Here is a 17,221-nt window from a genome sequence, read left to right on the forward strand (position 1 = left end):
TCTTTTTTGAATTTTTTTAAATACATTTTGAGTCCGCCCCCCCCCCCCCCCCCGATATCTTAGTCCAAGCTTCGCAACTGGTAATGCAAAAGTACACACCACACATTAGATGTTACTTTGAAGACAATAATGCACAAGTACTATGTTACGTAGTGTAAATTTAGCCGTTTTCGTTCTAAAATTTGAGCCGGCCCCCTCTGTTTTTTTGCGCGGTAGTGTAAATTTACCTGTTTTCGGCAGAAATTTTTTATACGTAGTGTAAATTTAGCCGTTTTCATTCTAAAATTCGAGCCCGGCCCACTCTTTTTTGAATTTTTTTAAATACATTTTGAGTCCGCCCCCCCCCCCCCCCCCCCGATATCTTAGCCCAAGCTTCGCAACTGGTAATGCAAAAGTACACACCACACATGAGATGTTACTTTGAAGACAATAATGCACAAGTACTATGTTGAATTTTCCTAGACCACAATTAATATAATTTTTAAAATCATTTTATATATATCAACAAACATATCAAATTAAAATTACAATAAATTTGAAGCCAACATAGGTCCAGTTAAATCAAGATAGTTTGAACAGAGTGGACAACGAGACTCTCAAAATTTGAAAAGTGTGATAGCCTTACGCATTGAAAGTTGCTGTTCCAAAAAAATAAATAAATAACGAAAATATAAAATCAAAATCAATTGTATAAAAGACTATTAGTTATCTAGAACTTTTATTAAACTCAAATATCTTGAAAATACTATTTAGATCTTGATTTTTCTATTGCGAATAAATTTCCACAGTACTACAATAGCCTCCTTTTATGTACCTATATAATAACATAACATCTCAAAACAAATAAATAAATAATCTAACATGTCTTTTGTTCTAAAATTCACCCTTGTTATAATTTCCGTTTCAATTATTCTTCATTCTCAAATATCCCTAGCTACACCACACCCTCGACCCTTCAACAAAGTCTACGTCTTCGGTGACTTGTATACCGACACTGGCAACCTCAACACCACCACCAGACCATCCATATTTCTTCACGTGGACCGTCTCCCTAACGGCCGAACATTCTTTGGTCGTCCCACTAACAGATACTAGGATGGCCGTCTAGTCATAGACTTCGTAGTTGAATCACTAAACTTACCCTTCATTCCACCCTACCTTAACAAAAACGCCGACACCACTCACGGTGTCAACTTCGCAGTCTCTGGTTGCACCGCCATCCCACTTTCGTTCTTCTCGGAAAACAATATCACATCCGTCATCGTCCCACAATCGCTTACGACACAACTATCGTGGTTCAAAGACTACATCAAGGTACAAAGTAATAACTAATAAAACCTCGTAAGCTACCATGTATTATTAATTAATAACTATAATACAATAAAAACCTAATTAAATTTTGAGCAAAGACTACATCAAGGTACAAAGTAATAACTAACAAAACCTCGTAAGCTATCATGTATTATTAATTAACTATAATACAATAAAAACCTAATTAAATTTTCGGGCAATCATACACACACATCTAATCCATACCTTTTCAAACGGTCGTCCGAATAGAAATCGGACGACCATTTTGACCAAAATTTTTCAAAGTTATCTGTCTATGGTCAAAACTGTTGTCTGGATATTGGATCGAAAACTGACCATTTTGACCAATACTTCTCAAACTTTGCCCCCGTAATGGTTGGAACGGCTGTCCCGATATCTTCAAACGACAATCTGAGTGTTTTGTGGACGATGGTTCGATAGTGTGAAATCAAATGGGTTTGGCGTAGTTAAAGCATGAACCTTAAATTATATTTATTTATGAATATCAAAAATACTAAAACAAACCCTAACTAATCTATTCACTTTATTACAGGCTTCCGGATGTAAAGATGTTGTTTCAACCCCGTCTGAATGCAAGGCCGTGTTCAACCATACGTTAATTTGGATTGGCCAAATATCCGCAAATGATTATAACTACATTTCAGGAACAAACATCACTAGCAAGACGGTTCGAAATCTAGCCATAAGGTACCAAACAAAGTTATAAAACAACTTTTGAATATGGGTGCAAAATACTTCGTTGTACAAGGTTTACTAACGACAGGATGTTTCCCCATTTCGTTCATAAGCAACCCCCCACCAATCGAACTGGACCAGATCGGTTGTGTGGCAACTAAGAACAAAGAAAGCTACAACCATAACACGGCACTACAAGCCACACTACACAGTCTCCGGAAACAATTTCCGGAGACTGTGATTTTGTACAGTGATGACTGGCATGCTTACCGTGAAGTTTATGGAAATGCTGCAAAATATAGTTTCGTTGAGCGGTTTAAAACATGTTGTGGGAGCGGTGGTGATGCTTACAACTTTATTCCGGATGCGAATAGCACGTGTGGTGCCCCAGGGACGACGTCGTGCAAGCATCCGTTGCAGTATATGAATTGGGATGGGTTGCACGTGACAGAAGGGTTGAATAGGGCGGTGTCAAGGTTGTTTCTCGATGGCGCGTTTGCTCAACCTCCATTTCCATATCTTTTGAAGAAAGCCGGTGAATCTGAAGTGTGATGAAAACTATAGTATTAAATCATTGAATTAATTTCCGTAATTTTAAATATACATGTTGTGCTTTGTATGTAAGTTTTTTGTTTTGCCTCGACCAAATAAAAGATAAAAATGTACTAAGGTCCAATTTGTTTTTAAGAGATAAAATGTCTGCCACATCTACATAACCCTGTAGAAGAGTCGGTAGACTAAAGGCCTGCAGTTTATAATAAGAATGACGTTTGTTTTTTTTAACTTATGCAAGCTACTAAAATAAACTGAAATTTGAATACATTGATTTTAATAATCCCTAAACCGAAATCAAAATAATAGAAAAAACCCCCAAGTTGAAATCAAAATATCATTCGAGTTAAGTTTTCCATTAGTCGATTCATATTATCATTCTGATCAAAAGCCCTAAACTATCAATCTGAAATTTGAAAAAAACTTAACGTCGTTAAATTTTTTTTAACGGAGGTCCAATGAAAACAAATAGTGTGAAAGTTGGGACCAGTGACAGCTATTTTTAAAGTTGGGATTATTATCGGCCAACTACGCTAAGTTGGGATTATTAAAATCCAATTTTCCAAAAAAAAAACCCTAAACCGAAATCAAAATAATAAAAAAACCACATTGAAATAAAATTTAAAAAAACCCATATTGAAATTAAAAAAAAAACTTAATTGAAATCAAAATAAAAACAAACCCTAATCCTAGGTAATGAATCCAATTGAATAATAATAATAATAATAATAATAATAATAATAATAATAATACCTTGCTGACGAGGATTTCACTGGTGTGAGGAGCAGTATACGTCGGAGGTGTCAAGTAAAGTGACGCCATAATGAATAGCCACGGCCAATGAAGGGGCAACCATGGTGGAGGAGCGAGGGGTGGTGGTTACGGTTGAGTGTTTATAAAGAAGAACAATGATTTATGAGACTAAAAAGAGGTTAGAAGATGTAAAAAGAGATTGGGCCAAATCTGCATTGAGAAGAGCCCGCATGAATATTTTTTAATAAAACGTCACCGAGAAAACAAATATTCTGCAGAAGACAGAAACTCATGTCCATACGTGATCTGCGTAGCACAGACAGAAGAGATCACAAAAAACTTTTTTAGAAAACAAATACCACTTAAATATCATTTATGTGTTGTGTTGTTGATAGAAGGGCGAGGACATTAGATTTGGATTGTGGACTATTCATCCTTAATATTATGTGTACACTACGAATGAACACATGAAGATGTCAACATACACAAAACATGGCATCAACTCGATCCGTAATGACGCATGGATACGTTTACTAGTTTACTTTAAAACTCCTAGAAGTAGATTAAATGTTTATTTGTTATAGGTGAATTTATAGATGATGGGTACAAAAATTGGTTTATTCTCACGTAATGCCTAAATTTCCGGTACGACATTTTACTTATTGCATTATTATGGTCTACTAACTAAGGCCTATTGGGCTATGGGTTGTGGAGGTAACCCCTAACCAGGCCTAACCCAATAAAAGTTAGGGTTTCATGTTAGTGATCTGGAGTTCCTATATAAGGAACATTCATATTTCATTTGAAGGAGATCTCCTTTTGGACTCTTGGTCTCCAAAATATTTTTGTCTGTAAAAAGGAGAAAAACTCTTAGCAGTCATCTTCACTCCTTCACTTTTTCATGACAGATCTCGAGCTATCGAAGAAGAAGATGAAGGCGTGAGTTCATTCATCTCGAAGATTTGGGAACATCAACATGTATCCTACCCGGATTCATTCCTTGTTTCTTCGTTAACATAAAAAACTAGGTAAATAAAAAAAATTAAAAATAAAACAAAAATGAAACATAAAGATCACTAGAGTGATTTCTCGACAATAGGGATACATCTTGAAAGTTACCAGTTTTATGTAATTCCTTTTAGGAAAATTGGTTTTTATTGGTCTAAACTACTTTTTTTTTTTTTGCCGGCGGTGGTCCCAACTTTCATTTTGGCTGGCAACAGTCCCAACTTTCATTTTGGCTGGCAACAGTCCCAACTTTCACATACGTTGAAACCACCAGTCCGCAACTAACGGATTACAAACTTCGTTAATTAAAATCTGATGTGTCGTCCTAGTTGTCAAAAATAGCTGACTGTGCATCCTACGTATATTAAAACAGCTGACTGTGCATCCTACGTGTATTAAATCTTATGTAATAAATATAATATATATAAATATACACACACATAAAGTATTCTCTCTCTCTCTCTCTCTCTCTCTCCTTTCACCACCAAAACTACCACCACCCACCTCCAAACCAATCTCTGGCAACCACCGGAAACCACCGCGTGACCAATATCCGGAAACCACCACGTGACCACAACCATCGCAGCCTATCACCACCACCACATAGATACGGAGCTTCGCAGATCTGGTTTATGTGTGACGGGAACTTCGTAATCGGAACCACATAGATATGTGCAGAAAGGCTTGTTTTCTGTACGTTTTGGTTGCTGGAAATTGGCGATTAGGGTTTGTACGGTTCTGCTGCGACGGTGTTGACTCGAGGTCGTTGGACGGAAAAACGGCTGCATCGGCGAGTAGGGCGGTGATGGTTGTGGTGTTGTTCGAACAAGGACGGAGCGCGCGATTCCGGCTATTATAGTGTGGCGCGTCGATGGGTCATTGCTACAGCAAAGACGTCGTCGCCGTCAAAAACGACACCCCCGTCGGATCCTTCGTCGCAAACCCACCTCGCAGCCTAAGCCTAAGCCACGTACGCCGTCTCCAGCCGTCGGAAACGGCAGCTCCACCCCGAACCACTCCTTCACCGGCAGCCCATGGCAGAGCGCCTACCTTGCCGGCGTGCCTCCGACGCCGTCGCCGACGAGGACTCCGAAGCGGATGTTCAAGTGGCCGTTCCCGCTAACGTTGGGGATTTGGGGAGTATGTATAATACACAGCCGGTCCACGTAGGATGCACAGTCAGCTGTTTTTGATGACTAGGACGACACATCAGATTTTAATTAACGGATTTTGTAATCCGTTAGTCACGGACTAGTGGTTTCAACATATGTGAAAGTTGGGATCGTTGCCAGCCAAAATGAAAGTTGGGACCACCGCCGGCAAAAAAAAAATAGTTGGGACAAATAAAAACCATTTTTCTTTCTTTTTAATCTTTGTTCTATAGAATAAATTTAGAAAGCGAAAAGTGAATCCTAAATTTACATGAAATCTTATTTGTTAAATTTTACTAAAAAATAAAAAAATAATCATTGCTATATAACTTTGTAATGAATGACTAAGATTAAAACAAAAGGGCGCTAGAGGTATATTATGATGCATATTGTTTTTCGGTGATGAGCTCAACCCCGATAATATCTCACGTTTGAAGATGTAAGGGAGGTCGGATCTTGGTCGGCAGATCCGACAAGTGGGTGATGAAGGCTGTAGTGGCGAAGACGGGTGGCATATGTTCTATTTACATTATATCGTCAACATGTAATCCATCTATAGCAAATAAAGTATAAGAACTTGCCACTCTAGACTAATTCACAAATCAACATATCTAGTCAAAAGTGATTGCAAACAAAATCAAAATCAATACAATCCATGAAGTCCCATTTGCATTGCCAACGTTACTTGATCACCACCAAGCACCCTCTTCATCATCAAAACAAAACCCTTGCTTACCCAACCGACAACTGTAATAAACCATGTCAATTGATAACAAACTTGGACACGCGATTGACGCTTGTATCCCTTCCTTTCCACAAACCAATGGGACTCATCCTCCGCAATATCCTTTGTATTGATGCCAGTGCCTTTGAAATCATGTTAAATTAGTTGAACGAAACCCGCACATAATTACATAAAGGGAAAGCTGAAATCTGAATATATGGCGAAACGTGCTTGGTTCATAGGTTTTTATATATGTTGAAGTAATCTTCAATGAAAAGAAGCGACAGTAGTAAGTGATCGATACCTGGGAACATTGTAGACTCGATTGTGTCCGAAAAAATACATATGCAAAGAAGACGATCGGAGAAATTACTATTGTCGAACGCAAAACTAAAGTCACCATGGTCGCAGCCTTGTTTAAGAGAACCCATGTCCACTGTTCGAAGATCAAAATATGGTTTTGAAACAAGGACGTTTGAGGCAACATAATGGAAAATAATAAAAGTGTATATGATATAAATCTGAAAGAAAAGAAAAAGAGAGAATGTAAATATTTGTTATATTTTGAATCACATCCCTTCAATAGTTAATCCGTTTTTGAAACAAATAAAAGGATATAATTAACAACAAATCTTTAATCTACATCGTATTTATCTTTTGTTTATATTTAAAAGATATTAACTTCTTATGAACTAATTATAAGTAACTAACAAAAACGAAATATAAATTATATGATTGAAAAATTGTTAAGAGTGCACGTAAATTTAGCAAACATATCAAGTTAGAATTACATTTACAACTTGTTTGCTCATAAATGGCTTTTTTGGGCCCGTGTTTTATGGCACATAAGCCTTTCAAAATGAAACTTTTGGACGAATGAACCACAAATCTCAAATTTGTTAGCGGTTTTGTCCCTAAAGCTAATACCATCCATTATCATAGTTATGTTAGGTTGAAATAAGTAATGGATGGTTTTGTCCCTAAAGCTAATACCATCCATTACTTATTTAAAAATTAAAAAACTATAACGAAAAACAATGATCTCTAAGCATTTGGTACGTCAAGTTAGGCTTTGATAATATTTGTTATCTGATCTTAGCTTGCATCTACAATACTATTAAAGCAACAAAATAATTCATATGCCCTTCAACTAGGGTGTCCACCTATACATCCATGTCATCATGTTTCAATTTAAATTTTTTCAAATATTCAATTTATTTTATTCAACATTAAAGCAAAATATTAAATACATTAGATCTTTATCATTTATGTTAATTCAAATTTATATTCCAATCATATTAATCAAGATTAATTTCTAAAAAGACCCTATATTTTGATAATTTCTTATTTATAATCTTTAATCGAATAAAATCTCCTATTATAGTGTCATCATAATTTTAGCCTTCTATTGCTCTTTCCTTTTAATTATGAAATTCATTGTTATATATATATATATATATATATATATATTATATATAATACTTATTCCTCATTCATAATTCGTAACCATATTTAATTATATACATTTTATTTTGCTTTGGAGGAAGGTCATACATTTTTTTTAACAAATATGTATATTACCCGTTTTGTTTTTTGCCGTTGAAATAAACTAAACTTACATATTATTTCGATAAATATATGATAACATGAAACTTTAAGTTACATATTCTTTTAAAATTTATCGTATTTACAAATACTCAACTTACATATTATTTTTTGAATTTCTTGTAATTAATTTTTAAAATATTTAAAATAAATAAGGCAACTTATATACTATTGGCATGCCGCATGCCATACAATAAACTTAAACTTACATCTAATTTTTTTATTTCATTTATTTATTTAATATGGAATAATGCAATAATGATAAGGGAATTGCGAGTTAATACGTAGGGTTTATATCACAAAAATATACTAAAAGAGAGACTTTTATACAGTTTTGCAAAATTATATTGGACCATCGTGAAACTTATGATGGATCAAGTTGCAAATTTCTGAACAAGAACAAAACAAATGAATATCGCTTTTGAAGACAATTAGGTGCTGTTTGTTTTTGCTTCAAACATCTTCAAGATGGCTGATGTCTGCAGGCGGGCAGACATCAGTTGTGAAGACAGTTTGGTTTTCTAAAAATATAAGATCTGTAAACATCTTAATACATCTTAAAAAAAAAGCTCCTAGGGTTATCTTCAAACTTCTTCACATTTCTCATCCATCCCCTGTGCACCTCTCCGTCGCTCCTCCACTCGCCGGTCGGCCATCGCCACCACCTCTGCTCCTCCAGATACACTCCTTCTCTTCCTCCTCTCCCTTGGTTCCGGTTGGCCATCGAAACCGCCGCCTCCATATATATATCTGTTAGGTGCCTCCATGAAAACCGCCGCCTCCATGGACCATCGAAACCGCCGCCTCCATGGACCATCGAAACCGCCGAAACTGCCGCCTCCGGTACACTCTTTTGCCCCATCACGACCACCGAAACCGCCGGAAACTTCCGATTCCCCACCGCCTATTCCTCCTCGGCCATCTGTTACCTCCACCGCCTAATCCACCATCTCACAACCGACCATCTGTTACCTCCACCGCCTAATCCTCCTCGGCTTTTCGATGTGACAGGAACCAGTTGTCGACCAACGTACATATTGAATTTTAAAGTAACAAGAAAAAAAAAACCTCAAACTACACTTTATAAAAACAAACGGTCTTAAAATTTCAGCTTACAGATCTTCAGACCACATCTTCAGTTGCAGACATAAAAACAGATGAAATCAGCTTACAGACAGTTTATGTCTGCAAAAACAAACAGCACCTTAATCTCGAACATGTTTCTTATCACAAAACTTGGCACACATATATAAACCTTTACATGAACCGTCTATTTATACTAATCCTATTCTAAGACTAAATTAATAAAATATTAACATCTAGCTGATAAACCTAACCAATTCAAACAATGGTCAAGTTATTCTATAAGGGGAAACAAAAATGAGAAGTATGCGAAGCCATAATTAATTGACATGTGTCAAGTAGGGACCAAAGAAAAAATGGTACAAAAATAATATTACACATTTTCTCTCTCCACATGCAAGTCACATGTTAATCCCCCCATCATTTTTAAACGTCTATAACTTTTTCATATGATATTTTAAAAAAAATAAAATTCACCGTTATAACAAGAGTTTTTACCTTTAATATGAGTATAATTTTGTTATATAATAATAAAAAATAATTTACATCATTGTGTCCTTTTGCGTACCATTGTGTCTTTTTTTGTTATTTTGTCTTTCTGTTTGTTATTGTGTTTTTTCGCCATTGTGTTTTTTATCTAATCATTGTGTTTTTTTTAAATACTAATAACACCGTTGTGTAATAGTATATATATATATATATATATATATATAATGAAAAATACCAACAAATTATCTAATACATAAAACACAATGACGAATGCATATTACACAATAACCTGAAACGTAAAACATAATAATGAATACATATAACAACACAATGGCCTGAAACGTAAGACACAATGGTAAATACATATAACACAATGGCCTGAAACGTAAGACACAATGGTAAATAATATAACACAATGGTCTAAAACGTAAGACACAATGATAAATACATATAACACAATGACCTGAAATGTAAAACACAATGGAATCTATATATTACACAATGCCTTGAACGTAATACACAAACAACATAATACTATTATTCTCAAATTAAGTGAATATTGAACACAATGACTAAAACACAAAGATAAATATAAAGACAAATGTTGAGCACAAATACACAATGACGCACGAAAGACACGATGACGTAATCTTTGTGGTAATTTTTATCTTTAATATGAGTATCAATTGAAAAACACAATGACCAAAATTTATAACACAATGAACAACCAAATAACACAATATAAAAAAACCCACCAACTTTTTTTTATTTTTATATAACAATATGATATTCATATTAAACATAAAAAAACGCTTGTTATTATGATAAAAAAAATTGAAAAAATGTCGTATGAAAAATTTATAGACGTTTTAAAATGATGGGGGAATTGACATGTGCATTGCATGTGGAGAGAGAAAGTCTTCATAATTGAGTTATTACATTTATGCCCTTCTCATCTATTTTTATTTAATTTTTATTCTTGAATTAATCTCTATCATCCAAATCTAAGATCAATGAATTAAATTTCTTCTCACCCTTCTCATTTTTGTTGTCATTTGTATTTTAACTTTACCATTCAAACAATTACCACAAATGGGTCGAGATACTATACAATAATGTCTTAACGTACGATAGGTACGCGAGACGCTTAAAGGCAAAAGCATTAAAACGCTCAAAAACGGGTTTCATGAAAAAGGTAAAAAAATTGATCGATTAATTATCCAAATCTGTTTTTTCGGTGAATCGATGATTAAATGGGTATGCATTGATGATTCCGAGATGTTGAGATTTGATTTTATGGATCAATTTTTAAATATAGATATTCTTATACGTTAAGATACGTTAAGGATTATTGTATTGTATCTTTTCTCTAACCACAAATATACGTAGTTATAATATAGTAACCAATATGATATCCTTTTAACTTTAAATGTAAATGACTATTATCTATCCAAATGTTCTAGACTACCACCCCTAAAAGCATAAACATCTCTAACTAAATACATAAATAAAGAGGTCTTATTTTCTAAAAGAGATCACTACAATTTACACCCCTGTGATCAACATTAATACATTAATAAGCGGACTGCACCCATGTGGGCACCCCCAATGTTTGCAAACACATAGAAGGTTTCCAGCAACGGTGGTGGTGGATGTTAGCAGTGGTGGTGGTGCCCATATAATGGTGGTGGTATTGGTGTTTAGGTGGTTGTGGTGTTCAGCGGTAGTGTTCAAATGGTGGTGGTGTTCATGTTAAGTTTCCTATCAAAAAGAGATGTTGAGTTTTTTTGACAAAAATGTTTTATCAATGAACGAAGGTTAATGGAGTTAAGCTTTCGTTAATCACGACTCGTTAGGAACAAATATATTAAAAGAACAGCCAACCCGTTATTTGATGCTATTATTTGTCAAAAATTCATAACTGAGATTATTTAAATTCAGTTTCCTTTTTATTAAAGAAAGAATATAAGATAGTTATAAATACTTCTCTACTATTAAGTGTATTTTTTCTACACGGTTTTCCTCATGTCTTTCCCAATTTTGCTTTTATTTATTTAATAAGGTGTGTGTTATATAACTAAGTAGATAGTTATTATTTATTTATTTTAATAACACCAGTAAGATTAATAACCTAAACTAGTTAGACATGTTAGGGATTTTTCATAGAAAAACTAGTTATTACGTAACAGATAAGGGTGTATCTGGCATAGGTTAAGGGGTAGCTCGCGCTACACTCAGCTTTCTTAGTGAAATACATTTTTAGTGCAACTTGTTTTTTTTCTTCTTCTACTTTATTTTATGTATTGGCTACTCCTGAGCAACAAATTTTTAGCCTGACGCTACCTCTCAACTTTCTTCTAGATGCGTCACGGGGAACGGGTAATTGGCAATATCAACAGTTTGACTAATAACCATTTACGGTTAGTAACCTCTTTTTCCTGAAACCGGTTAACCGGCATTTGCACCTCTACTCTTGCTACCCCAAAACCATCCCTCAATTGTTTGCACCACCATTAGCATGCTGCAATACCATGATACCAACACAACAGACATAAACTAAATATAAGGGTTTGTTTGGTACGAGATAATTGAATAAATAAGAGAATGAAATGAACAAAAATAACATTACCAATCCATTGTCTTGTTTAGTCACCATATAAGAATGAAATTATTCATCACTTTATTATCATTTTGTTTAAATAGTAAACTACATACACTTAATATATTCATCACTTAGTAGAGGGGGAATAACATAATAACGATATAATAATAAAAATAAAAAAATAATAATTATTGTTATATAATAATAGTTATATTATAATAGAAAAAATAACAACGAAAATAAAACCATAATTATAATATAATAACCATAATCATTTTTATATTATTTTTATTATTATTACTATTACTACTTTTGTTGAATTTTCTTTTCATTTTACTTTTTAAAGGAATGAAAAAAAAAACCTGTATCCTCTTAAAGAATAAAAAATATATAAATGGAAAGACTTAAAATATTTGGGAATTATTTATTCCATTAATGTATGACAACTAAACAAGTTTTATTTCATTTATTTGGAATGATCCATATCTTTCAACCGTCTGTCCTTTTATACCGAACACTACTTTCACACAATAAGTGTCAATTAATCCATTAGTGAGTAGAGCATCCGTGACCATTTTAATAGTTTCAAGTATATAGTATATGGGACTTGTATATTATTTGCAAGGGCACTAGGAACTAATTATAACGTGAGTTATGTTAGTGACTGATACCGAGTCTATATTAAAGAAGGAACATAGTGAAGCGTCAAATTATTTTTAATATTTCTAAAAAATATTGAATAAAGGACTGATAATCATTATGTGAAATGCTTTGTATGTTGAAAAATGATTGTTTGAGTATTAATGAAGTATCAGTACGAGCATGTAGTGTTAATGCTTGTCAATATTTAAACTTGTATCAATTAGGTGAAATTAGGGTTCATTTGGGGCATTTAGAGCCAATCCTGACCAATGACGGTTAAATACAGTTAAAATTGATCAATGGTATCGACTATAGTTAGTTTTTGATCAACAATGATTTATATAGTCAATATTTTTCAATTGAGGGTCAATATTTGAGGGATACTCATAGATCTCAGTGGCCCATTACCCATTACGGCCTTTTAAACCTTATTATGACGCATTATTAATCAATATGAAATGCCTTTACAATATGCCCACTATGTTAACCATGTCAACACTGATGTAGTTGGTCTTTTGGTTTAATAAGATGAGCGAGATGATTAAGAGTTTGGGATTTTTCAAGTCTCAGGTTTCAAACCTTACTTGATGGGGTTTTTTTTTACAACAGTGGGTTTCATCTTTGATCGTGTTACTGAGTAAGTTAGACCTATGACGTCAAAATCAGTATAAACGGTTGACATCTCTTCTCATAATTGGTCACTCAAGAATTAAGTGTAGTTTCAAACATAAAAAATAGTCAATATTGATTAGGGATGAGCCTTTTATCCCAAATATTTGTACTTGTACTCGTGTCGTACTCTTACATGTACATGTACATGTACCTGTACCGATTTAGCCTATACGGTACGAGTATTGGTACTCAGTTTTGTTGAATTTTAGTACATGTACAATCACGTACAAGTACGGGTACGGTACGGGTTCTTTTGGTATCTTGTACCTGTTTGGAGTATATAAAAGTTTAATTGAGATTTTTCTTATTTTAATATATAAAATAAATTCTCCAATCCTGTTATTATTGAACAAGTACCAGATTTTTCTTTGAAATTGAATAATATAACATCCAAGACTCGAACCAACAAACAAATCACTTAAAGTCGGAGACCGAATTAGGGTTCTTCAATACTATTTTATCATTAAATCGACGACCAATTTGATACATGTACTAATTTGGTATCTGTCACGTACATGTGCAAGTATCGATGCCCGGACTAATTCAGGTTGTTTTATGGCTACGATGGCTCTCGAAGGAATTGGACAAATTTTTTTTATTCATTTAGTTGAATGAACGTACATGAACATAAATCTCATTTATTCATTTAGGGGTGTGCACTAAACCCAAAAACCGACTCGAAAGCAAAAAAGCCAAAAAAAAATAACAAACTGAAAAACCCATACCGAATTAGAAAACCACATCATTCATTCATTCGTTTGCGTTCATTTGTATTCGTATGTTTACATTATTTAAGACTTTAAGTTCGTTCGTTAACATTCGTCAATATGCATTTAAATTTTTTAGGGGCGCTGCAATTTAGCTTAGATTTGTTCGTTTGTATATTTTTTTTACGAACAAAAACAAACACGTTCATTATCTTAACGAACGAACACGAACAAGAAAACCACATTTGTTTGTTTAATTGTTCGTGTTCGATGTTTTTTTGGCTAAACTTAAACGAACGACCACGAACATGCTCTGTTCGTGTTCTTTCGGTTAGAAAACACCATTTGTTTGTTTAATTGTTCCTGTTCGATGTTTTTTGTTTAAATTTAAACGAACGAAACGAAAATGCTCTGTTAAAAACATACGATTGGCTGTTTTCAGCTCGTTTGACCAATTCGAGCCGTTTGAAATTAAAAACAACCCATCTTCAGGTTTACATAAAGATCACACTTTTTGATAATTCATCACATAATAATATTGTTAAAAGCCTAACAAAGCTCAAAAGATACCTTGATTGTGATACTGTAATCAGAAGCTATATTTTCCCAATCTTGACTCTGACTTTGTTACTCTCACCATCACAAGATTTACTTTGACTCATAGAACCCGGTTGACCAAACGGGTCAGGACCCGGATTTGAAGGTCAAACAGTTTGACCGCGGGCCACCCGACTCGTTTCTTTTGTAACAAATGTTTGTGAGTTCGGTCTCAAATGCTCATTTTTTGGATTCTTGATGACCGTTTGTTTGACTTGTCATCCTTAAACCACCTAAACGCAAGCTTCTGGGTGGTGAGTCTGCTCATCATGCCAATTAGAAATACGTTAACAAATCTAGATATCATAAAAATGCAATAAAAAAGGTCAACACAAGTCAACAAGACAAGCATCCAAGATGTTATTAAATGTTAACCTTTTCAATGAAGTTCATGAAAGACAAGACTATATAACCGCCTAACTTTAGCTGCAACAATAATTCCAAATAAATAACACTTGAAAAAAATCATATTTACTTACAGGACATTCATCATCTGATTCATCACTTTGCCACTTAATTCCAGCAGCCAATGCTGCCAGCTCGTTTGTCTTCTTATTTCACCTCAAATTCATTAAATTTTATTCTAGTGGGATATCATATTATTCTTATTTCACAAAGAACTGTTACATGTTCCTGTATAAACATGCAAAGAACACAAAATAATATGAGTGTAAGAAACATTATCTGCATTGTCACTCCATAAATTACTTGGTAGTATCATTTAACATAAGTAGTTGCTGTAAATATAAGGATTAGGACAGATAGGATACAAATTACAAACACAGAAAATTTCATTATTATTATGCTTAGTCTTGTTCGCGTGCCCGTATACAGCCTCGTCCCCGTCCCAAAACACCAAAAGTAAACAATCATATCCCATATCCCATAAGTTTATAAAGCCCAAATACCACCTAACAATCATATGATATCGCATAAGTTTATGAAGCCCTAACAATACCTAACCAGGGCATCTTCAAAAACCAGTAATTACAAACACAGAAAATTAGGTCCTTTCAGTTGTTAATTGAATCAGCTATTCCCTAATTTCATTATTCTTCTGTCTCCCATCCAACCAGCAGCAGAGCCCCTCACTCAATCCTTTTTTTCTACACACGTTTAAAAAGAAATATAATATAATAATAAATAAAAAGCGTAATTAGTAAATATATAAAACGTTATATTAACGACAGATGACGTCATCCGGACGACGGAAAAAAGTCCGTTCGTCGTCCGCATCGACGACTGTTAGTTGAATCACATCAAAACACATCTTACCTCGCTTTAACTCGTCAATTTCAGCTTGAAGGATTTGAATCTTCGCATACATTTCAGACTTCATCTTCTCATAGTAAGCTTTCATTTCCTCATCCACTTTAGCCTTCGACTCTGCAGCTTTCTGATCCGCCTTTGCCTTCAACGCAGCAGCAGCTTCCTCCTCCGCGAGCTCAATTTCCGCCGGCTTCTTTATCTCGATAACCTCCATTTTCACCATGTTACAGCGCTTTTCCATCATACTCATTACCAAAAACATCATCATCTTCGCTAATCCTTCTATCGCATACAGAACTGCAATAGTTACTTCTAGGATCCCTGCAACGAGATCAGCTAGGATGATCTCGATGTCCGAAGCTAGAACGCGAACGAAAGACTTGGTTGATCGAGCAGCTCTGTTTCGGATATGAACACAAACTTCGGTGAAACTCATATCGTCTTCAAGCTTCAAGTTCAGGTCACCATCGTTCGCCATGGTAGATACTGGTAGCTGCTCAGGGCCGTCTCTGAAAATACTAAAAAGAATTAGGGCCCGAGACATGAAAATCAAAAGGCCCAAAAATACACACTCAAAAACTCTCATATAACAACAACAATAATAATAATAATCAAAACAAAAGTTCTTTTTAAATAATAATAAAAAAAACTAGCAAATAACGAATCGTAATGCTCGTTTAGCATTTTGGAAACAAAACCCTCGACTAACTCTTTGTAATTCGTAATCTTCATAAACATATACATCTTTTTCTTTAATTTAAATCTTTGAGGTTGCTTTTGAAAAACGTAGCGATTTGTGTATTTCTTAACGTTTCTTCTATTTTTTCTCTTTTTATGTTTTTGACTACAGGACAAGTGTTTAGACTTAAAATACATAATATCTAAAAAAAATATGAACATAACTAATTAACTATTGAAGAGGTATGTACCCGCCTTAACATCGAGCGGGGCGGGTCAACCCACAAGATATAGACAAGAGGCTTGAAATCAAGATATCATGAAGGCACAAAGCCAAAACCTATGCGCACGGCGCATATCACATATGCTCACGCATCACATATGCTCACGCATATCATATATGCTCACGCATATCATATATGCTCACGCATCACATATGCTCACGCGTATCACATGCTCGCGCACCATATATGCTCACGCATATCACATCTGCGCGTGGCGCATCTGCGCATATCGCATGCTCACGCATCATATATGCTCACGCATATCACATCTGCGCGTGGCGCATATTACATATGCTTGCACATATCACATCTGCGCATGAAACATCTGCGCGTGAGAATAAAGAGATGACTTCGCGCATCCTCAGGATAGGCGCATATCACACGTGCACATAATCAAC

General features: G+C 34.6%; 1 protein-coding gene and 1 pseudogene across 1 annotated transcript; one reads left to right on the forward strand and one right to left on the reverse strand.

The window, feature by feature from the left end:
- The first annotated feature begins 861 nt into the window (after positions 1-861).
- LOC143605791 (GDSL esterase/lipase At3g48460-like) lies at positions 862-2,564 on the forward strand (annotated as a pseudogene).
- A 13,077-nt stretch (positions 2,565-15,641) lies between these two features.
- LOC143605790 (uncharacterized) lies at positions 15,642-16,620 on the reverse strand. Its single transcript, XM_077081778.1, has 2 exons — positions 15,868-16,620; positions 15,642-15,698 (listed from the first exon to the last, which is right to left on the reverse strand). The coding sequence occupies exons 1-2, from the start codon at positions 16,445-16,447 to the stop codon at positions 15,685-15,687; spliced, it is 594 nt and encodes a 197-aa protein (XP_076937893.1). The 5' UTR covers positions 16,448-16,620; the 3' UTR covers positions 15,642-15,684.
- Positions 16,621-17,221: the final 601 nt, after the last annotated feature.

Source organism: Bidens hawaiensis, unplaced genomic scaffold (genome assembly GCF_021521415.1).
Source record: "Bidens hawaiensis isolate Kalapana, Puna unplaced genomic scaffold, B.hawaiensis_p1.1 tig00071421_1, whole genome shotgun sequence".
Taxonomy (NCBI): domain Eukaryota; kingdom Viridiplantae; phylum Streptophyta; class Magnoliopsida; order Asterales; family Asteraceae; genus Bidens; species Bidens hawaiensis.

Bases quoted from the DNA above. Each gene is read 5' to 3' on its own strand.
- LOC143605790 (XM_077081778.1), bottom strand. From the start codon at position 16,447: ATGAGAGTTTTTGAGTGTGTATTTTTGGGCCTTTTGATTTTCATGTCT.